Here is a 25,276-nt window from a genome sequence, read left to right on the forward strand (position 1 = left end):
GTTTAGTTTCTAGAGCAAAGTTTCCGGCATCCCCCCCTCTCCCCATACTTCTCCTTCAACCCATGCATGGTACTAAGTACTATAGGTTTTGATACCTTTCGTGTTTGGGGGTTTCATAAAAAAAAAAAAAAAAAAACTATAGAAGGTTACTTAGTCTCAACTGTGTCTACAGTAATGTCAAGAGTGTTGTCAATAAAATGGCTGAATTTGAACTACTGGTTAGGACAATTGATGCTGACATAATACAGCTAACAGAAATGTGGCGCAACCCAAAAATTGCAGATGGTGAGTTTCACTCTGGTATGTATAATGTATTTAGGAAAGATAGGAGTTGCGATGGTGTCATGCTTCTTATCTAAAGCAGCTGGATGCAAAAAATGATTTTGCTAAGTCTGAAGTTATGTCTGCCAACACAGAATCTCTGTGGTGAGAGTTAGTTGGAAACAAAGGTATAATGAGAGTGGGAGTAATCTATAGACTACAAGATTATTATTATTATCATTATTATTATTATTATTATGAAGAATATGACAAGAGTCTTTACATACAAATGGAATGGGCAAGCAAGTGCAAATGTCTTATTATGGGTCTTCAGTCTGCTCCAGATTGATCGAAAAAGTGGGAGGTAAACCCTCCTTGGGGAAAATTTTTTCTAAATAAACTAGATGATTATTATTTGTACCAGCATATTAGAGATATTAGAGATGAGAATATTCTTAAACTCATCATTACTCAAGAATTAGGTGACATCACAGAGCTTAAAATACAAGAACCATTGGCAGGTTGTGATCACGCGGTCATCAGTTGGAAGACGAAGAAATACTTTGCAGTAGTTAAAGGTAAGGGCACAGGTTTTAATTTCAGAAGAGGTGACTTTCCATTTAGAAAATATTGCAGGAGGAGGAGGATGCCCAAAATGGATGGATGTAGAGCTGGCCAGTCAAATAGAGCAGATAAAAGATAGCACGGTACAGTTAAAGAGCGACAGAAAATACTGTAGCCTACAATAGGTACAAGTTGATCTGTAATAGTTTAACAAATAAGGTTAAGGAAGCCAAGGCTGTGTATGAGAAATCACTGGCTAACAGAGTAAAGAATGGGGACAAGGAAATTTTCATGTATGTAAATACAAGGAAGAAAAGAGTGAATCAGATCAAACCCTTGTGCACTTGGTGTGGGAAAAGTTACCCAACTGATGTTGCGGATGAATTGAACAGGTACTTTGCATCTGTCTTTACTAAGGGGGCAGGGGGAAGACCATACCGAAAAAAGGTTGTCATACGAAATTAGTGATTTTGAAATTACAAATGACTGTTTATTGGAAAAATTTTTGAGCATAAAGGTAAGTAAGGCTTCTGGAGTTGATTACATATGTCCAGTAATTTTGAGGGAGTGGCCAGTAGCCTAGCTACCAGGGAGTGTATTGAACTATTAAAGTTAATTATGAGGGCATCTTTGGACTCGGAGGAGATTCCATTGGATTGGAGAAGTGCCAACATATCACCAATACGTAAAAGCAGTTCTAAGAGTGAAGTTGGTAACTACAGACCAGTAGCCTAACTTCAGTGGTAGGGAAAATCTTAGAAACAGCGATAAGAGTGTAATTCAGGAACATTTAGATAGATATGGCATTCTGAATGACACACAATATGGTCTTTCTAAGAGAAAATAATTTTTTAACATTGTAAATTATTTTGATGCAGTTACTTTTGAACTAGATTTAGGGAATAATTTCGACATAGTTGGACTTTAGAAAATAATTTGACTCAGTCCCTCATGAGAGGTTACTGCATAAGATGGGACATGTTGGGATTACTGAAAAAAATTTTAAGATGAATTGCTGGATGTCTGCGGAGCAGAAGGTCAGAGAATTGTAATTAGTGCATATTTCTTTGGATCGGTGTTTAAATCAGAAGTGGGATCGTGGACCACTGTTGTTTCTGATTCTCATAAATTAATTTATGAGACGGGATAGAAGGCTTAATGTCAAAATCTGCAGATGACTAAAGATTGGTAGAGTAGTTACCAAGCAGCACTCCTTCAGGATGATTTGAAAAGGCTGCAAGAATGGTCAGGAAACTGGTAGCTATGTTTTAATGCAGCAAAATGCAAGGTCTTACACTTGGGGAATACAACCCCAAATTAAATTATACACTTGGTCGGATTAAATTAAAAACAGTAGAGGAAGAAGGGATCTGTTAGATATAATATGGGCAAATGTGAAGTTTTCTGAGCAGTGTAAATTGGTAGCCAGTTAAGCCCATAGTGTCCTATTGATGATTTATTGAATGTTGTGCTACAGAGATATGGAGATCATTGTCCCACTGTATAAGGCAATTGTAAGACCCATTTGGAATACTGTGTTCTGGTATGGAGACCTCATCTGAAAAAAGATATTGAGTTTCTTGAAAGGGTCCAAACACAGAACTCACATGGTGAGTTCAGCAAAAGGGCAACCATATTAGGAAAGGCTCTGTATGTGTAAGCTACAGAGCTTGGCAGCCAGGCACCTCAAAGGTCATCCAATTGATGTTTATAATTCTCTGAAGATGGGTTAGTAAAATGAACGATGGCAGAATTTTCACTGTTATTGAGAATTCCATAGCTTGTGCGCATAAATTCAAATTACAGTGTAAGAGGTTTAGACTAGATTGTCTTTTTTTTTTTTTTTTTTTTTTTTTTTTGGGTAGTTGTTGGCGTATCGGCTTCTGTGGCCATAATGCACCTCTCAAGGTTTTTGCAGTACTTTGATCCAAGCCCAAGGCAGGATTCGAACCCCCGACCTTTGGGTTGCCAGGCAGGCACTTTACCCACCCGGCTAGCCCAGTCGGCAGACTAGATTGTAGGAAGTTATCTTTTAGCCAGCAAGTCATTGATTAATGGAACAAGTTGCCTCTGCAGGTAGTAGACAGCTTGAAGAAATTCAAAAGTTAACTGAAAAAGTTACTTATGTGAGGAGGGAAAGTAAATAGTTTGTATTTTCTTATCTACTCTTCTTTTTTTCCGGCCAGTGCAGCAAAAGCTTATGGCTTCTGTGCACTGGATGGCTATTGCTAAGTCTGGCGAATATAGTGGGCGGAACAGTACCCAGACTGTTTTGCTAGCCAAATGCACCTAAACATTGAGAGCCTTGTGGCCTGGTGCATTGTCATGCAAGAGGAACCAACTGCTGTCTTCTCCATACTGAGGCAGCACATGACATATGCTCTGCAACAAACATTTCAAAATGTCCAGATAGGGCAGCAGTAACATTTTGGCCATTGGGCACAAACTCTGTGCACAATTCCTTTGCTATTGTATAAAGTGATGTGCATGGTTTTGATTTTTGACCTTTCTTGACTGTGACAAAATGCGGAGTAGAGAGTTTGCCAACTTCCACTCTGCACTTTGTCACCTTGTTGCATGGTCATACTGAAAACACCATGTCCTGTTACCCAATTGAATTTGGGAATTGGTATTTGCTTTCGGCTGCCTCAGTGAGTCCTCTGCAGTGTTCAACTTGTGCCTGTTGCTGATGTCTGTTAAAAATGTGGAATGCACAGACCTTCATTTCTTCAAATCCTGGATGTTGCTGAATGATTTCCTTATTAATGCACAGATCTTCTGAAATCATTCGGTGCATTGGATATCGGTCATTGGTAATGATTTCCCTGCACCTTTTCAATCAACTCTGATGTTCGAACAATTTTTGCTCTGCCCAGATGCGTGTCATCTTCCAATGATTCCTTTCCACTGGCAAAATGTTTATGCCACTTGAACACATGTGTATGAGACAGTCAATTCTCTCCATGCACTTGCGGGCGCCTCCGTAGCCAGGTGGGAAGGAGCAGCAGTGCGTAGCACATGCTTCTTGATTAGACCAGGGTTCGAGCCCATGACCACCAAATACAGAGGATGCGGAAAGGTCAGGGAATGACCACCGCATATTCCCGGAGCAATATGGCCTTAGTTGCCAATACTCCTAAAAACCAAATAACAACAACCATGCACTTGCTTCATCATTTGAAATGTTTCCGTGGCACTTTTGTCCAGTTGAACACAAAATGTGATGTACAATTGTTCCATTGCCCCTTCACAACACAGACACAGAGAGAGAGACGTTCAGTTTAGCCCACACTATATTCTAAAGTGGCAGCAATTTCTGATGACTTAGAGTGTGGTGCTCGAGGAACAATCACTCTTTCATTTCATGTGTACTTCTAGTAGGTGGTAGCAAATTTTTTTGAAGAGGTAATGGTTGTTTTGGAAGAGACAGAAGAAGATATAAGAGGCACCAGGACACTGCAAAATTTATATGCATACAATGTCAGATCTGCTATCTTCACCTTAGCAGTTGTGTGGAAAGATATGGAGATTACTACTTTGACCAATGCGTGCAAAAATGCTGTACGACGTAGAACCTGAAATGGACTTTGAGGTAGTTGAGGCGTCTAATTTTTTGGACACTCTTCTGAGGGCCAGCAACAAAAATGCAACTGAGAATGATGTGGATAAGTGGCTTGAAAGTGATCCGGGCTATAAAATTTTTTCTGAGGTAGAGATTGCGGAAAATGTTCTTCATGGAGAACAGGAGGAGGAGGAGGAGGATGATGATGATGATGACAGAGAATCAGTTTCACCGCATCCTAAATTATCTGTTGTAAGACAACATATGGATGACATCATACATTATATTGAATCATCATCAGACTCTGATGTGCTTCCTTCTTATGAACATTTTAGGGGATTTCAATCTACAGTAATGAGGAAGCAGCACCAAGGTGTAAGGCAACTGAAGCTTGATGATTTCTTCACGATCACTTCATCAACTGGTCCTGTTTCACCAGAATTATCTACCAGCAAGGAATTAAGACCTTTCCCTCCATACGACAATTGTTTCTGAGTCTGAAGATTTTTTTCAATTCTGGTGAGTATTGGCTTGGCACACCCAGGGTCCTGAGCTGGATATCATCATTCTTCTCTTTCTTGTTGATTCCCTTCTACTTCTCTCTCTCTGGGTAATTGAGCATTTTTTTTTTTTTTTTTTTTTTGCCTGGTGCAGCATAAGCCTTAGGCTTCCTCGCACCATATGGTTAATAATAATAATGATAAGTTAATATTAATATTGAATATTATGTCCTTTTTTTTAACATTTTTGTATGTTCTTTATTCAATGGAGTTTAAGAATTTTAAAGTATTTTCCCCCCTCTAAAATGGATTTTTCAATGTTCACAGTGAAAACAACTTTCTGTGAGCTTTAAGCAAATAAAAAAAAAAATAATAAAATAAAAAAAAAAAAAAAAGTAGTGGAAAAACTGTATAGTTTTTGACGTGTTTAATTGAAATAAAGTTTGGTTCCTGTCGTAAATTTATTTTTATATTTTAAACAGATGTTTTAGTGGCATGTATAAATTACTCAGTGTATATTATAATAATATTTTATTCATACTTATACATTATAATAACATTTTAATACATCCTGTACATTATAAGTTCGTTATTAATATACGTTTTTAAAATGCATTCGATTTAACGGTCTTTCAGCAATAGTGGACACCCCTTCCCCCAATTAGTGCATTAAATCGAGGTGTGTGTGTGTGTGTGTGTGTTCTTTTTTATTTGTAAATGAAATCAGATCCTCCTGTGTACCTTGCCTACCAATATTCTCTAACTGGTTATACAATATATTCTGTTTTAATTTCAATATACAGTCAGTCCTCTTATAACACATTTACACGACACGAATTCGATCCTACATGATTTATAAATAGGGGAACAATATCATATATAACATGAACCGAATTCGCTTATGCACGATTCGCCTTTGTGTTTACAAGAAATGGCAGTCGAACGCGGAATCACCCCAACTGAATGCAACACGATAGGAATGAAGAGAAGATTCTGAAAATGTATTTTTGTTTTTTATATCAGTGAAGGGGAAACACATTACACCCTAATAACGTAAAAACCCACACAATTTCAGCTATTGGTAATATCGCAAATGCAATTAGATTGAGTTTACTACTAGTTTATAACAGATTCCACTAGCAGGAATGCGACTGGAAATTGGTTTTATTGTTTTATGGTAGTAGCCCCCAGAAATGTGCATTTAGTAAAATGTGAGCTGGTGAGGTGTTCATAGTGTCACTCTGCCTTTATGGTGTTGTTTATTCAGTTGCTACACGTCAGTCCTCGTATAACACATTTACACGACACGAATTCGATCCTACATGATTTATAAATAGGGGAACAATATCATATGTAACACGAACCGAATTCGCTTATGCACGATTCGCCTTTGTGTTTACAAGAAGTTGCTACACATGCACAGCTTTGTTTATGTGTATCAAGCGTGCCTCCTCATTTTGTAATTGTGCTTTATTTCCTAAAAATGAGTAAAATACTTAAAAGGTGTGAAAAGGAAGCATTCCTTGTGAAGACACTACAGATTCAGAGAGAGAAAAAGAAAAGCAATATCGATAAACAGAGGCGGGCTGGGTCAAAAATTCTTACCCGGGAAAATTTGTAGTGGCCTCATACTAGCGTTTATGGCCAAAATCACACCGGCCTCCGGTAAGGCTTATGGCCAGTCTGCCTCTGTCGATAGAGAAAAAATATGAAATTATTGTGACACGCTTTGAGCAAAATGAAAGACCATTTGATATTGCATGTGCTACAGGCCTAAATGAGGCAACGCCAAGAATTACGAAGAATGCAGAGAAGATATAAACAACTTTCATAGCAGGAACAACTCAAAGTGTAATTAAAATCCATTAGATTAAGACAAAGAATTGGAAGAGATGGAACGGCTGTCATCTGTTTGGATAGAAAATCAAACAAAAAACAAGTTTGCTTACGATAGAAGCAAAAAGCATTAGCAATATTTTATTACGTAATAGTCGTAATAAAATATGTAAGTATTTTATTTTGACTATTGTGTGTTCAATAGTGTGTTCAACACTATTGTGTGTTCAACAAATGTGTGTTCAATCTTGGGTGGTCAGCACCTAACCCTATTTTTCCCATAGGGCCTATTGTTTATATTGCACAATTTTGCATTGCACGAGGGTTTCTAGGAACACAACTATCGTGCTATACGAGGACTGACTGTACTATGAATTGAGAGACACCGATTTTTTATTTGGTATTTAACAGACACCAAGTGAGCAAAAGTATCTATATTTCTTGTAGGCTACTCCCATTCTCACATGACATTTGTGGGACACCAGCAACACATGTAATTTTGTGGTAGAGTTTTAGTTTCATTGGTTAAATGCAAACAGCTGAAAAAAATACAGACATTCGTGTTGCATCTGACAGATGCCACACAACATCTGTGTTTCAGTCTTGTTGTATTAGTGAGCTTGAAAATTCTAAAATATGATAAAAATTTTATTATTATTATTATTATTGGTTTCTTCCATTCATTTTTGTTTGATTAGTTTTTAAGTGAGTTTAGCAGACCATAAATAGAACACTGTTTTCAATTAGTACAGTTAAAAATTAATTTTTTATAATTAAAACAAAAAAAGCGGTCACGCAGATGCCATGTGAGCGAGCATCTTTGTAAATCGAAGACACAAGCAAGTGAAGAAAGGTTGACTTTTTCAGCAGTATGTATATTGAGCTACATTTTCCATGTATGTGCTGTGAGGTGTATGTATGCAGATCTGTGGAGATGTTATCACATTTTTGAACAACACTTTTCCTGGACGTTGGATAGGAACAGGAGGCCCACCTGCCTGGCTGCCTAGATCTCCGGATATGACTCCATTGGACTTTTTTGAATGGGGTTTATTAAAAACTGTGTACCAGAGAAAAGTTCGGTATTTGGACAATTTGAAACAGCGTATCATTGAAGCAGTTGCTCTAATAATGTCTCAGATAGTGGAAAATACTTGATAAGAGCTCGAGTATCGTTTTGACATCTGTTGAGCTACAAAAGGTGTCCACATTGAACTTTACTAATCTTCATAAAAACTTGGTGAGTTACTCTGTATAATAACAAAAAAATATATTTTAATACACCTTATAGATGCTGAGATATATGTGTGTATTTTTGGATTATGAGATATAATACCCTGTATTATGAGACCCATTTCTTGATTGTTATAAATCCGTAGCCGAGTGGTCAGGAGCCGGAGTGCAGTGGCACACGCTCTTTGAGTAGACCGGGGTTCAAGCCCCTGACTACTAAATACCAAAGATCTGCCAACCTGCACTGGACCAGCGTGGCAGATTATGGTCCATTTCCCTCAGCATGAATTGTTGAGGAGGCTTCCATCCTGCAGTGGGTTGATAATGGCTGTAATTTACTTTTTTACTTTTTTTTATAACAATCAAGGAATGGATGCCAGAGGTTCTAACTACAATACTAAAATAATATCAAAGTGTATGGTGTGTGAAATAAACTTGTTGTTGTGTGAAAGGCATACATAGGATATTCTAGAGCACTAAGAATTACAAATTAACATTTAATTTTATGTAAAGTATGAGCTGAAATTGTGAGAGTTTTATTAGTGCTAGATTGTCAGATTCATTGAGTTCATAGCCTGCTTCATCTATTCATTAGTCATTAAGTGTGATAAAAATCACACAGTATCCAATAAATCTAACAATTTCAGCTTAAACTTACATGAAGTAAATATCACTGGAGCTGTCACTAGAGAGACCACACACAGTGTCCCCTGATGGTTGACTACAAAAGGTAATGCAGAGAAGCATTATATTTAAGCTGTTTCAAATATTGCAGTAACCTACATTTGAAATTGTTCCCCCTTTTATAAATTTTACTATCATTGCAGCTCCATGCAGCCTGCATAACATGTGACATTTCCAATTGGAAGTTATCTTCTGATATCCTGCTTGGCTAGATTTGATACATCTGTTCACTGCTTGACACAAGGTTGCCAATAGTGCTACCTGTTGTTTGATGATGGAACCAGTAAGTTCTGAAACTTGTCACAGCAGTGCCTCAACTTTTTAATGATTAAAAAATTTGCCGAATGGATGATATTATCCAGTTAAATACAATATTAGTTATATTTGTAGTTGTTTCTACAAAGTCTGAACATAAGTCTGAGCAATGTCACTGGAGAGACCACAGCCCCTCCTGACAGTTGACTGCAAAAGTTAACACAGAGAAGCATTGTATTTAAGCTGTTTCAAATATTGCAGTAACCTGCATTTGAAACAGTTCCCCTTTTATTAATTATATTTTAATGTAGAGAGTTTCCAAGTGTTGTTGATGGTGATGATAACAGATCAACAGTTGGTTGCTAACATGTTTGTTGATGTTTCATGGGTGAATGAATATGGGTATTGAATAAGTGTTTGTTTACTCAGGAAGACTTTTGGAACTTCAGTATTGTAGTTTAAAATGAGTAATTTACCTTCCAAACCACATAATGAAAGTGGAATTAGTTTCACATTTCAAAAAGGAAAATAAGTCCGATTAAAAAAAATAAATTTCTGTTCATTCTCTAAATGGTTCATTCTCTAATCACAGAATCTTCATTTTGTAATAATGGTTTGAACCCAGCTTTAATACTTTGCAATGGTTTCTAGTGTAATCTGTTTCCATGCTTTTACAGTTATCTGACTAGCATTGAAAAGGTCATTTTTGATTTTCAGTTTTATTATCCACAATTTTTTGTCACCACCAGTAAATGTGCTCCAGACCCCCTCCCGTTCATTGGCTGCACTCCTGAGGTCATATTTGGTAGCAAATGGATTACTTCAATAGCCCTCAAATGAGCAACATTGTTGTGAGTAGTGTCAAGTAGGAATTAAAAATTTCCTGTTTTCAGTACAGCATGTTTGGTCTAATTTAGCAAGCCAACCTTTAAAGAGCTGATTCACCATCCAGGCTTTTTTGTTAAATTTACACTGCAGTGATTTTCCTGACATTAATATGGCAGTTTTTCTGAACCATTCATATTTGCTCCAACTAGAATCATTATCCTTTTTTTATAACTTTTCCCATTGCTGTCACCTTTAAAAGAAATGTTTTTTTTTCTTCTGACATTCACTTAAAAAATAAACCAGTTTCATCAACATTGAAAACATTTATTAGTTTATAGTTCATTATTTGATAGGGAAACCCATCAATCTAAATTCTTTCTTCTTTCTTCATCCTCTGAAACACCACCACCACCACCAAACACTTGTGTAAATGGAATATTATTCCTTTCATGAAATCCTGCTAGCCATTCCAAACCTGCTTTAAAATTCTCAATCCTCCCAACTTTGTAGCAAAATCCTCTCCTTGTGCCCTTATTAATGGCCCATTCAGTGGAATATTTTTGTCATTTACATGCTTAAACCACTTTAAATATGCACTCATCAACTTGAGGAAGAGTGTAGATCTTGAGTCATTTCCCTTTGTTCATGAGGAGTCTCCAGTTCTACAATCTTTTTGTTCTTGAGATTTGTAGATATTATGATAGGCAGAATTCTGTATTCCTCTGCAGTATCAGACTACCCCTTTGTTCCTTTTTCTACTTTTTTTGATGACTGTTAGGCTTGTGTGTGTACCACGTTTGGCATATTTTCCAGTGATGTATTCAACTCTGGAGAATACTGTTATGACAATCACTAATGCCCTCTAGTAGAAAAGTAAAAAGTTTGTTTTTTCTTATTTAAGCAAATAAGTGTGGTAAGACAAATTCCTAATGTAAATAACTGCCTGGCTGACTTTGAATTATCCAATAATATAATGCAAACTTTGAATATTAATTCGCCATGTATTGTCATTTACAGTTTTAATTATTTTCTGTAGTTGAATTGTGTTAAGAAATTGAGGAAATTACTAACAGTGAACTGTATGAAACATTTTGCTTGAAATAGTTTTATTTTATTTAAAATAACTTGTTTAACACATTTTAGGGTAAAGGAGGAACAAAGACTCTTATGAACACAATTATGCAACTGAGAAAGATCTGCAACCATCCATTTATGTTTCAACATATTGAAGAAGCATTTGCAGAACATCTGGGCTGTTCAGGAAACATAGTTCAGGGGTAATCATATTTCAGATATCAGTGTAATTTACATTTGCAAATATATAACTATCATTACTGAAATTACCTGAGACAGAAATTTTTTGGAAATGAATAATTCACACCAAGAACATGAATGCTATACAAAGTAACTGTAGAAACCTATGGAAATTAAGCACATGAATGCTACAACACTTTATTTCATAGACCAAATGTTTATAAACTGATTTCAAATCTTTCATATATACTGCTAGGTGTGAATTATTAATTTACACAAGTATCTGATAATTCTAATATAGTTCTCTGTTCAGGTTCATTTTCTCTTCAAGTCTGAGGGCAGTAAAAAGCACGGTCTGATGATGGGTATTGGCAAGATACCCGAAACATCATGCAATTGTATATTTCAGTTTAGGCTATGCGTAATAAAATATATATTAAAAACTCCACATGGTAAAAGAGTGGTTAATTATACATATTAATAATTCTTATCTGATAGTTACTTCGTGTCAAGCTAAGCAATGGTTCCTGATGACCCCCCCTGTGTGTGTGTGTGTGTGTGTGTGTGTGTGTGTGTGTGTGTGTGTGTGTGTGTGTGTGTGTGTGTGTGTGTGTGTGTGTGTGTGTGTGTTATAATATTATTAAAACTCATCATATCTTTTGTTCTATTTTAAAACAACTATACATACCAGATATTGATGGCTGCAACCAGGACAAAGTGAATTTTAAAGCATAAGAACTGGGATGTTGAGAACTTTGCCATATTTTAGCAGTATGTATGTGCTTTTAAAATGAAACAGAAATGTTTATGCATTAGAATCAGTCAGAGGCTAAATGTTTTTACTCAGTCATGTTTTATTGACCCCTCGACGTGGGCACCTGTACGTGGTGAGGGGACCTCCCAGTGACGCTGCTGGACTTCCAGACTAGCATCACTGGGATCCAACGCCCACAGCCCAGGTTCCAGGCTTACATCAATGGAATCCGGCGTGTTTGCCGTGCGCTGCGACCCGTGGAAATTCGGAAAGGGGGATCCTGGTGGTTGAGGGGCCCAGCTTCAATACACCACTTTGGCCCCTGCTTCGACAAGACGGGTGGTCCTGGAAGGCCCGGCTAGGATCAATCGGCTAGTAGGCTCGCCTGCGAGGGTCAACCGTGTCAATGCCACGCCCCTACCCTCATGGTCCGAGGGACAGGATTCAGGCTGGCGGCGGTGCGGGTATAGTGTCTGTGTAGCCCTGGCGTTCCACTCCCGAGCGCATTTATTGCATGCCGGGTAGTGGACGTCCCTTTGGGCTCCGTGGTGGGTGGGGAGCCCGGGCATTGAAAAATTTAAAAAACTCCATGAATCCTGATAAACATATTCCTTCAGGGGCCCCAACCCGGTCCCTATCTGAAAATATTGACGGAGAGGCAGATAGCATTATTGCTACAAAGAGGCAGCAAACCGAACTACCATCAGGGCCTGTCCCAAGGTTCTTAATAATGCATTCCACCAACGAAACACCGATTGGTAAAATGTCACCCTTTTTTATACAAAAAGGGTTGGATGGGTTAGCAGGTACATCCAAGTCAGTTAAGAGGCTCCGTTCTGGGGGACCTCTTGATTGAAACAAAAAATGACAGGCAGTCTGAACATCTACTCCGAGTAACATCAATCGGAGGAATACCCATAGCAGTGACACCACACAGAACACTAAATTCATCGAGAGGTGTCATTTCGGAGTGGGACCTTCTCGACGTCACCGAGGAGGAAATCTGCTCCGAATTAAAACCACAGGGAGTTACTGCCGTCAAGAGAATCACTGCGCGAAGGGATGGAAAAATTGTTAAAACCAGGAGTGTTATCCTGACTTTTAACTCTCCCAAACCTCCTGATGAGATTAAAGCTGGCTACATCAACTGTCCAGTGCGTCCATATGTTCCAAACCCTTTACGGTGATTTAAATGCCAGAAATATGGACATTCTCAAATGGCCTGCCGTGGAGTCCTTGCATGCGCTCGATGTGGTGCAAAGGACCACGAAACAACAGCATGTTCAGCCACGAAACCCACCTGCATTAACTGTGAAGGCGAACACCCGGCCTACTCACAAGCATGCCAGAGGTGGAAAGAAGAAAAAGAAATTCAACGGCTGAAGGCAGAGCTAAACATATCCTACCAGGAGGCAAGGAAAGCAGTGAAACCTCTTAACATCAAAAAACCTACCTATGCCCAGAAGGTAGCAAGGAGGTGTTCGATTGGGACTCAGACGGACATGTCCGTCCCTCCAAAAGAATCATTTACTCCCATCGCACATTATCTTCTAAGCTCCCAAAAACCTGCACAGAAGGACCAATCAGCTGCCACTCCTATATTGGTACCTCCTAATGCTCCACAAATAACAAAAGCAATTGCAAAAGAAAAGAATAAGAAAGGTGAAATACCACCTAGTACCCAAGAAAACATGGATGTCGAGCAGAAGGAGGTACAAGAAGACTCAGTTTTGGAGCTCTTTGCTGGGGAGGAAATGGACACTGGACAGCGTCCATACTTCCCCAGGAAGGAGAAAGCCAGAACTGAAAAAGGTAAGCCCTCAGCACCTCGGAAGCCGCCTGATGGACCCACCAAGCCAAAATAATGGCTAAATTCCTACAGTGGAACTGTCATGGATTCCGGCAAAATACTGATGACATCAAGGCACTCCTGCAAAAGCACAAACCAGCTTGCTTTTGCATACAGGAGACTTATTTAAAGGCAAATGACGACCCCACTATGCATAACATTACCATCATTCGTAAGGATAGAATTGTGGATGGTCCTGCTCACGGAGGAGTCGCAATCCTCATCGGCAATCAGATCCCATTTCAGCCTTTGCAGCTTACAACTAGCATTGAGGCTGTAGCAATTCGCCTTTCAGTGGGGTTCTTATTAACTGTCTGCTCCGTTTATTTGCCACCTGGGATTGACATCCCCCAGAAAGGCCTTGATGATCTTATCATGCAATTGCCTTCCCCTTGTTTAATTCTTGGGGATTTCAATGGACATAATTCTCTGTGGGGTGGTGCTAACATCAATCGAAGGGGGCGAGTCATAGAGCGTATGCTCACTGACAATGACCTCTCCCTCTTAAATGTGGGAACAAACACCTTCTTCCACATGCCTACCCATACATTCTCTGCCATTGATCTTTCTATCTGCTCCCCCTTCTCTCCTTCCTTCACTTACTTGGGAGGTAGAAGAAAATCCATACGGAAGCGATCACTTCCCCGTGATAACAACCCTAACTAGTGGTAGACCCTGTCTGCCATTTAGTTTACCACGGTGGAAGATTGATCAGGCTGACTGGAATGCCTTTCAATATCTGGCAAACTTTGACATTGCTACAGTCAGTCAGGAGCCAATCAATGAAGCAGTCATGTATGTCACAGAAACGATTGACCAAGCAGCTGCAATTGCAATCCCAAAATCATCCAGCCAGTTCCCACTATTTCCCAAACCTTGGTGGAATTCAGAATGCACTGCAGCAAGGAAAGCACAAAACAAAGCGTGGGGGATATTCCGCCGTTATCCCACGACTGAAAATTTAATATCATTCAAACGTGCACGTGCGAAAGCGCGTTATGTACGATGTCAGAGCCAAAGGAAATCTTGGATTCGTTTTACATCTTCCATAACTCAGGCTGCTAGTTCAAAAGTAGTCTGGGATGAGATCCGGAAAATGAAGGGAAAGTATTCACCATGCCCTTCACTGATCCTCAAGCACAACGGATGTCCAATTGCAGATCGAACTGCAGTTGCAAATATTTTAGGGGAAACATTTGCAACATCTTTTCCCGCAGAGTTTTTGGCCCTGAAAAAGAAAATTGAGAAAAACCCACTGAACTTCTCTTCAAAAGGGCTTGAATCATATAACAAGCCCTTTTTACAGGAAGAGTTAAATGCAGCACTCTCTTTCACGCATGCAAGTGCTGTGGGGCCTGATGACATCCACTTCGAAATGCTAAAACACCTCTCACCACAATCTAAGGATCACCTGTTAACTCTGTTTAACAGAATTTTTATTCACAAACAATTTCCGGATTCCTGGCAAAGGGCTATCGTCCTTTCTTTCCCAAAACCAGGAAAAGACCCTAGCAATCCAAGTAACTATCGTCCTATTGCTCTGACAAGCTGTTTTTGCAAAGTCCTGGAAAGAATGGTTAATGCACGACTGGTATGGTATTTAGAAACAAATGGTCTGCTTTCCAGGACACAGTGCGGCTTCCGAAGAAATCGATCCACTCTGGATCATTTAATCCGATTGGAAACGTCCATTTGTGATGCTTTTATTAAATCCGAGCATTTGGTAGAAGTTTTCTTTGATATTGAAAAAGCATACGACACAGCTTGGCGATTTGGGATTTTAAAAGACCTCTATAACTTTGGTCTTAGAGGTAACCTTCCTCTTTTTACTAAAAACTTTCTTTCGAATTGCCAGTTTCAAGTCCGTTTAGGATCCACCCTCTCTCGAGTTTTCTCTCAGGAAGAGGGAGTCCCACAAGGATCCGTTCTAAGTGTCATGCTTTTCGCAATCAAAATAAACTCTATCGCAGAACAACTTCCACCCACTGTAAACAATGCCCTCTATGTTGATGACTTTGCTATATTTTGTCACTCATGCAATATGAGGGTCATTGAAAGGCAACTGCAGAAAACCATTGACCATCTTACAGCTTGGTCTTTGGCTAATGGGTTCAGATTTTCATCACAGAATACTGTTTGTGTACACTTCTGTCACAAACGTAATCTGCATCCTGACCCAGAATTAAGGCTTGGGCAAAATAACATCCCAGTTGTAGCAGAATTCAAATTCCTTGGACTTATTTTCGACAAAAAGCTGACATTTTTACAACATATTCGTCAGCTGAGGACAAGATGTGTCAAAGGGCTTAACATCCTTTGTGCCCTTTCGTCAACCTCATGGGGTGCAGATCGTGCTACCCTTCTGCATCTCTACCGGGCACTTGTCCATTCCAAACTCGACTATGGGTCTCAGGTCTATGGTTCTGCTAGAGATAGTGCACTTCGGTGGTTAGATCCAATCCACCATCAAGCCATCCGGACAATCACTGGAGCATTTCGCACATCTCCTGTCCAAAGCCTTTACGTTGAAGCAAATGAACCATCTCTGTCTCTTCGACGTAAGCAGTTGTCCTTACAGTACGCCTTCAAATTAAAACCCCTGCCCGATCATCCCACGTGGCCACCCGTTTTTGAGCCACGCTGGGAAAACCTCTACAACACCCGTCGGACTGCCAACAAACCTTTTGGTATTCGCATTCAAGGGCTGCTGAATGAGCTAAACTTGACGGTAGACAACGTTGCCCAGTCACCAAGGCAATTCTTTCCACCCTGGCATGCTTATTTTCCAACTTGCGACTTCTCCCTTAAGATCTGGGAGAGCCGACCGGGCTAGCCGAGTGGGTAAAGTACCTGCCCGGCAACCCAAAGGTCGCGGGTTCGATTTCCGCCTCAGGCTTGGATCAAAGTACTGCAAAAACCTTGGGAGGTGCAATATGGCCACAGAAGCCGATGCGCCAACAACTACCAAATCAAAAAAAAAAAAAAAAAAAAGATCTGGGAGAAGGCTACTACACCGCCATCTGTCTACCGGCAACTCTTTGCATCACATAGACAGCAGTATTCTGACTTTCTGCTAATCTATACAGATGGCTCAAAGTTAGAATGTCATGTGGGATCTGCTGTTGTGTTCCCTCACAAAACATTATCCTATAAGATCCCACAAGAAACTAGCATTTATATTGCAGAGTTGCGTGCAATACAAACAGCCCTAGATCACATTAAAAATCGCGACTACCAGAGGTATATGTTTTATTGTGATTCATCGAGCGTATTACAGGCCCTGGTATCGGTGAGTTTTAACCCTCATCCGATCCTGTCCAGGATCCGGCAGATTCTTTTTTCTCTCAAGAAATTAGAATTCAATATTTGTTTTTGCTGGATCCCAAGCCACACTGGGATCCAGGGAAATGAATCAGCTGATGCCGCTGCCAAATCAGCCATTTCCCTGGATAATTATTGCCTGTCAGTCCCCTATACAGACTACAGGCAAATAATACGTTCTAAACTACTTTCCCAATGGCAAGATTCTTGGCATGGACAGGCCACAAATAAATTACATCACATCAAGCCTGTAATTATGCAATGGCAGTCCAGTCTACGCAGGGTCCGAAGAGAGGAAGTTGTTCTTGCTCGGCTCCGCATAGGTCATAGTCATCTAACCCATTCCTACTTGCTGAGGGCGGATGACCCACCTATGTGCGAGATGTGCAATGTTATTTTAACCGTCCGTCATATTTTAATAGAATGTCCTATTTTTATAGAAGCACGACACTTGTATTTTACAGCTTTTAATAATTTGACTGAGCCATTTACACTCAGTCAGATTATAGGTGACAGAAACAATATGTCTGACATTTTTAACTTTTTACAATTTACTAATTTTTATACAAAGATTTAAGTTTTATGCTTTTACTTTTATACCTTTTTAGTATAACAATTATTTGTTTGACGTGGTAGCCTTGGCTACCAAAATGTTTAATAGCATTTTAAACCTGACTTGGCGCATTATGGCCTTAGCTGCCAATGCGCCATTAAAAATCAAACCAAAACCAAATTTATTGAACTTCTTTTTGCACTATCATATTTTGATCAAAATCCTTACTTATTTTGAGCAATGGAGATATGCATCCCTATCGATCTTGTGACCCAGATAAGTAAAAGTGTCGGGTGGAGGAGGGATCACAATTGAATCATTTTAGCAACAGTTGCTCGTTATTTCAGTCGTTAGTATTAAATGAAGCTCCTCTAGTGAGAATAACCACAATACACATTAATTCTTTTGATAAGACTACCTATTAACTTATTCATCAATTGTGTCTTTTTTTGTTTTATCATGCAAGGAGAAATTTTAGCACTTAAAAAAAAAAAAAAATTTGTTTCATGCTCCATAACCTGCTAATAAAACAGCTGTTGCTCAGTTATGAAAATTTCAAGTACCACAACTAATGTTTTAAAGTTTAAAGGTTGTGACTAACATCAGGCAAGCATTCTTGCATAATAAGGAAATGAAAACCATGTTTTTTTTTTAACAAGTACAAGCTAAATTTACACTTTTAGAGAAAACAAACAAACAGTATAAATATAACATCAATCTGATTTATGATTTTCAACTGGATATCTTTTATTTTATTTCATTTCACGAGGTAGCCATGTGCTATATTATGGCATGCACAGTTGCAGCCAGTGCATCACAGAATAAGCAGAATTATTATCCCAATCTAGGAAGCATAAGCACTAGTTCTGAAGTGATTTACTTTCTCAGTGTGTCAAAAGCATATTTCTGACATCTTCCCCAAATTAATTTGTTTTTTGGTAAGTTTCACAATTGGATTCATGATTTGAGAACAGTTTGTAATAAATTTTTGATAAAAGTTGATTAAGCCCAAGAATTAGCAGACTATTCTGTGTAGATAGAGGTTTCTGCAATTTGGAATAGCCTTTGAGTTTTTGAGCAATGGAAATATGCATCCCTATCGATCTTGTGACCCAAATAAGTAAAAGTGTCAGGTGAAGGGGGGGGGGGATCACAATTGAATCTTTTTAACAACAGTTTCTCATTATGCCAGTCATTAGCGTTAAATGAAGCTCCTCTAGTGAGAATAACCACAATACACATTAATTCTTTTGATAAGACTACCTGTTAACTTATTCATCTTGGCTTGGAACATTTGAGCTGAATTTGGTGGTGCAAACTTTAGTTCTTCTGGCATCTCCATGACAGTAAAAAGGCTAGTAGAAGTGGATGGCTCAGTTATCATGGTAGCCTTGCAGGAGTACCAAGATAACTGTAAGACAGTACAAATGACCCTTGTTGATCAAGAGTGCTTTGTACTCTTGCATAAATTGGTTCCCCTCATTTCATTGACAATATGTTACACCTCTGTGCAACTTTGGTTATATTCATATGTTAATGGTCAGGGCATTTTTTTCAGTAAAGAAGTCACAGAGTATTTAGACATGCTATCAAGATCTATTAAAGGGCCTATCTGATGGTAAATTGAGAAATTGTTCAGTTTCTGAAGAAATTGAGGGGAGAAAAAAGGATACTCTTACAAGTAGGATAGTTTTCAACTGTTCCATATGGTGTGACTGGATTTAGATTTCACTAAATGAAAAAAATTTTTGGAGGATTAAATGAAAAAAATAGATATAAAGAAATATTGGTCTGAAGAATGGACAGACAGGATTAAATTTTTCAAGAATGTATTTAGCAAGAACAGATTTCTGCAGATATTTTGGATGTTGTATCTCTGCCCATCCACAAAAGGACAAAAAAGGAATTCAAAGTAAGGGCTTCGAAAAAAACCTATTGTCAATTATATGGACGGAAGATTTTGTGAATATTTTTTTCCAGGAAGAAATATTGCATTAGAGCTTTGAACTATTACATCATAGTGTTTTATATATTAGTTCATGTAAACATGAAAATAAATAATTTTTTTTGAACCGTGCGTATCGCTAGTCATTTGTTTGATTGGTAGAGGTAGACTCAGTGGGGAAGACAGTGAAAATAATTCTGGACTGCAAAAGGTTAAATCACCCTTATCAACTATGAACCCTGTTGCACTTTTTTACAGGTCTTTAAAAGGTCTCCATTCAAACAGGTTCAATGATGTAGGACTGTGTTTGAATTCTTCATAAATCAGTCCACAGAGAATACACAATAAAATTTTCCCAAATCATTCTGTTATGCACTTGTTCTAAACAGTAGTGGTCAACCTTTTCCTGCAGTGTGTGTGTGTGTGTGTGTGTGTGTGTGTGTGTGTGTGTGTGTGTGTGTGTGTGTGTGTGCACCATCACCGCTGATTTGTGTCAAGCACAACCTAACATTTTTGCTGAATACATAAGAGAATTTTATGTGAAGCACTTGAAATAATAAAAAAATGAAAACAGTGTTATGGTTACAAAATAAATTTGTCTTGTCTTGTCTTCCTTCACAGATTAGGCAATCTGCCTGTTCTGATCTCAAAGGGGTCTGCCCGTCATTTCTTCGGTCTTCCTCTGTCTCTTTTTCCTTTTGCTCTATATGTGTAAGCTAATTTAGGGAATCTGTTAGGGAATCCATTCTTTCTACATGTTCTTTCCATATTTGTCTATATTCTGTAATTTTTTCATTAATTGAATCAATCTTTAATTCCTTTCTAATACTTACATTTGGTATTTTATGGAATTTTATACATCCTTTAACATATCTTAATTTCATTTTTGCAGCTTATATTCTATTAATGTCTCTTTGTTTCGGTATCCATGTTTCAGAACTGTAAAAAAGTGTTGGTATTGCCATTACTTTGTAAAATTTCAATTGTGTTTCTTTCCTTGTTTCCTTAGCCAGAGTTCTTTTTATTGTTCCACATATATTTTGAAATTTCGCCAATTTCTGGTTCATGTCTTCTTCAACATCATGTGTTATATCACATCCTAGATATTTAAAATGTTTACTTGTTCTAATATTGTCTATAACTGTTTTTGTTCTCACCATATTTTTTCCCTTAAAAGCCATTGTTCTCATTTTCATTGTTGATATTTTATCTTTATATTCTTCTGTTATTTGGTTTAATTTAAATACTGCTCTTTGTAAATTATCTTCACTATCTTGAATAATTATTGATCATCTGCAAATAACAGTGTATTAATTTCCTCTTCCTATTTACATATCATATCCTCGATATATATGTTAAACAACGTTGGTGACAAGCTACATCCCTGTCTAACTCCTTGATTTATTATACTTTCTTCTGTTAATTTATTACCTGTATCTATTACTATTTTTGTTCCTTTATATAAACTCTGTATTATTTTTGTAAGATGCTTTGGGTATCCTTTATTACTCAATATGTCCCATAATTTTCGTCTGTTTACTTGATCAAATGCTTTTTCATAATCTATAAATGCATTTCTAATTCAGACTCAAGCGTTTAGGGCATAAGCCTCAAGCTATGAAGGAGTCTAGACTATGTATAAATATAGTGCAAATGCATCAGGAATACATAGCTATATCTGAATAAATCAGATTATTAATAAAACGGCATCGTTTTAAGTTATATCTCATATTGTGAATACCTTCACAACGAGTTGCCATGATATTGCACTACTTCGAATAAGTAACGCTTCACCTAAGGAGAAGACTAATGCGTTACTTATTCTCAGATGGATACCACCACCCAGATGGCACCGTTTCAGGGCTATTTGGCCCTTCTTCGGTGGGTGGGTAGGTAGGTACCCGAGTGATGCAATGATGGCAAAACAGTTATGAAGTTTAACTCCACAATATGAGAGATGCCTGATGGTGTATCATATATTTAGACTCAAGCGTTTAGGGCATAAGCCTCAAGCTATGAAGGAGTCTAGACTATGTATAAATATAGTGCAAATGCATCAGGAATACATAGCTATATCTGAATAAATCAGATTATTAATAAAACGGCATCGTTTTAAGTTATATCTCATATTGTGAATACCTTCACAACGAGTTGCCATGATATTGCCATCACTCGGGTACCTACCCACCCACCGAAGAAGGGCCAAATAGCCCTGAAACGGTGCCGTCTGGGTGGTGGTGGTATCCATCTGAGAATAAGTAACATTAGTCTTCTCCTTAGGTGAAGCGTTACTTATTCGAAGTAGTGCAATATCATGGCAACTCGTTGTGAAGGTATTCACAATATGAGATATAACTTAAAACGATGCCGTTTTATTAATAATCTGATTTATTCAGATATAGCTATGTATTCCTGATGCATTTGCACTATATTTATACATGCATTTCTAAATTAAACTCTTTTCATTTTTCTATTATTTGTTTTAATACAAATAATAGAAAATTTTGATGATGTTTTAATACAAATAATAGAAAACAAATAATGAAATATTAATATTTCATCAGAGATAATTTTAATTCTATTATTTATTATTTTTCTATACATTTTATATACTGTATTTAATATGCTAACCCCTCTATAATTCTTTGTATCATTTCTATTTCCTTTTTTAAATATTGAAATAATTTTTGCTATATTCCATTCCTCTGGTATTTTATATTGTTCCCAACATTTATTAAATAAATTTAGTATCCTATCTTTTAAAAACTTCCTCCATACTTGATCAGTTCGGCATTTATTCCATCCATTCCCACTGCTTTCCTATTTTTGTAGCTTTCAATGCCTTTTCCAATTCTTCCTTCGTTATCGGATCTATGTTACTAACTGGATCTAACTGTATCTCTTCTATTTGATATATTGGGTCTTTCCACAATTCTTTATAATGTTTTTTTCCATTGTTCTTCCTTTATTATATTTATTCTTGAAGTGTCTTTCTCTGTGCTATTCAAATATTTCATCATTTGATATGCCAAATTTTGTCTTCCATGGACATCATGTCCTATTATACTTATAAATCTATCCCATGACTCTGCTTTAGCCTTCCTTATTATATCTTTAGTTTTATTACGTTCTTGTTTATATATTTCTTCATTCTCCGTTGTCCTGTTTTGTATATATTTAAGATATTTATCTTGTTTGTCTTGTACTGCTTTAGCTATTGATTCATTCCATATCTTTACCCCTACCCCCCCTTATAGTTTTTCCTGAATAAATTTGATATAAATTAACAAATGTTTGTCTGTACAGTTGATGTCATGAGAAGCTTACTGCTTTAGCTATTGATTCATTCCATATCTTTACCCCTACCCCCCCTTATAGTTTTTCCTGAATAAATTTGATATAAATTAACAAATGTTTGTCTGTACAGTTGATGTCATGAGAAGCTTATTAGTTTCCCTTACTTCTTTTTCTTGGCTTCCTTTACTCTTTCTCAGGTGACGCACACAAGGGAACATAAATTTAAGTTGAAAAAGGACATTTGCAGAATAGATGTACAAAAATTTGCATTTAGTCAAAGAGTAATCGATTGTTGGAATAAATTTATTAACAATTAGCAGAGTTTGAATAAATTTATAGACAACTTAATGGAGGGAATGAGTTCCCCCACCCCCTTCTTTTTTCTGGTGCTGTATATGCTTTCCTTCTTTGCATCATGTTGCCAATACTAATATTTGCACTAAACTAATGCTAAAATTCTGTAAATATGAACTGTAGATTCCTGTCATGTTGTAATTTTTGGCAATAAAAGTAGAATGTAAAGTGTGTTTATTTTCATTTCTGATTTTTCGAATTAATTGTATAATTTTTTACATTATTTTTTCCACATTGGGAGGCATTCAACCAAGAGGAGCCATGCATGTCATCACAGGTTTGCCACCTTTGGTGGCCAGCCTATGATATTCTAAAATTTTTGTTTATAATTGGATGTTGTTTACTGATTTTATTGAATGATTGGATGTTCTTGATTGATTTTGTTGTTGGTATATGAAAGCACATTTGAAAGCAACATTTCCACAAACATTTTCATCATGTTTATGGAAATGTTTCCTTTTGAACACAAAAACACAGCATTAAAGAAAAGAATTCTTTCATAATAACATGAAGTACAGTTAATGGAACATGATTTTCAATTTCAACTTCAAATATTTTAAATGTATTTGCAATATTTATTATATTTATTTATATATTTATAATATTTATTATATCATTTTCATCATTTTATATAAACTGTTATTCTAAGAAAAAACTTTGCCGTGGAACATATGGCAAAGTTTTTTCTTCAGGCTTTGAACTGTAAAAGACACCATGTGAGCAAAAGTTCTTGTAGAAATAGAAATTATTAATCAAAAACATTGCCTTTGGTTGCACTGATTTACACCTTCTTAGAAACCCTGGCAACACATTACTTTTTGCTTGTGAGTTGCACTGAGTACATGGACTTCGACATCTGGTTTTGGATATAATGCTAGTTATAACAGAAAGGCTTTGCATTGAATGTTGAGGAATGCAAGCTTGCTCTACTATACCAGTAATGGGCAGTGCATGTTGAAGTTCAGATGTGTATTAGTAATGACAAATGATGCTTGAAAGCAAAATGATAGTAATGACAAATGATGCTTGAAAGCAAAATGATAGTAATGACAAATGATGCTTGAAAGCAAAATGATAGTAATGACAAATGATGCTTGAAAGCAAGCTTAAAGCATCATCAAAAATAAAAAGAAAGTTAAAAGCATCATTAAAAATAAAATAAAAAATCCGACATCACCTGTCCATCCCCTCTAATAATTTGTCTAGTTGTTCCTTAACTTTATTAAAATTATCCACTTCTACAGCACAAACCATTTTTCCTGAATTTGAATTTATGTTCTCTCATGTTTCTTTCTGATCAAGGGTAAGGATGTCATCAGCATAGCTTATTCAATCTATTCATCACCTTAAACATCTAAATTAGATCTCCTCACAGGTGTCTAGTTTCCAGATGCTGCAGTTTGCAGAACCAATTTCTTCTTCCTCTTGGTAATAGCACCCTTTTGTTTCCCTCACTAATGTCACTGTTCTTTTCTGCATCCATTCCAACAGATCCACATCTTTCCTAAAATACGGCTTCCAGGCATGTATACAGTACTGAATATGTGGCCTACCATCACTTATACAATGGAATAATCACTTCCTTATCCCCACATGCAAAATTTCATTTCTCTATATCATTAACAAAACTCCATGAGCTGTCCTAGCAGCCCATTTAAACTTCTCAGAGACATCCATGTCTGACTAGAATAATTATCCTAGGTCTTTTTTGTTTTCCACTGCCCTGAGTATGGTGCCACACAGTTAAAAATAATATCAGAATGCTATTTTTTTGTTCAGACCTCACATTCAGGTGACATTACAGTAAAACCTCTATTAAATCAAATTTAAGTTGGATTTAAATGCTAATATTCTCAATCCCTATTCTAAATGGCTTAGTTATGGGGCCATGAAGAAAACAGCATATATTTGTGTGTGTGTGTGTGTGTGTGTGTGTGTGTGTGTGTGTGTGTGTGTGTGTGTGTGTGTGTGTGTGTGTGTGTGTGTGTGTGTGTGTGTGTTTAGACCACTGATAGTATTGTCAGTTGGTTCTTTATACTTTATACCAGCTGTATAAAGTATCTCGAAAAGAAATTAATACAGACACACACATGGTGATACACTTAAAAATATTCCTAAGAGCTTCTAACTTTGATAATAACAATGCCTATCTGAATCTTTGTTCCAATGGTACATTTAGCACTCTCCATTCTGGTCCTCTGACAACCAATGATGGGAACTTTGATT

At 37.3% G+C, this 25,276-nt stretch overlaps 1 protein-coding gene across 7 annotated transcripts in view; it reads left to right on the forward strand.

The window, feature by feature from the left end:
* brm (ATP-dependent helicase brm) overlaps positions 1-25,276 on the forward strand; it is a 714,323-nt gene that overhangs the window by 406,329 nt on the left and 282,718 nt on the right. For all 7 annotated transcript variants that reach the window (XM_090374387.1, XM_090374383.1, XM_090374382.1 and 4 more), the window contains one exon: positions 10,867-11,000. In XM_090374387.1, coding sequence (XP_090230513.1) covers positions 10,867-11,000 — 134 coding nt within the window. The remainder of the gene's footprint in view (positions 1-10,866; positions 11,001-25,276) is intronic.

Source organism: Mastigoproctus giganteus, chromosome 5, assembly GCF_048544385.1.
Source record: "Mastigoproctus giganteus isolate SK-2022 chromosome 5, ASM4854438v1, whole genome shotgun sequence".
NCBI classification, from domain to species: domain Eukaryota; kingdom Metazoa; phylum Arthropoda; class Arachnida; order Uropygi; family Thelyphonidae; genus Mastigoproctus; species Mastigoproctus giganteus.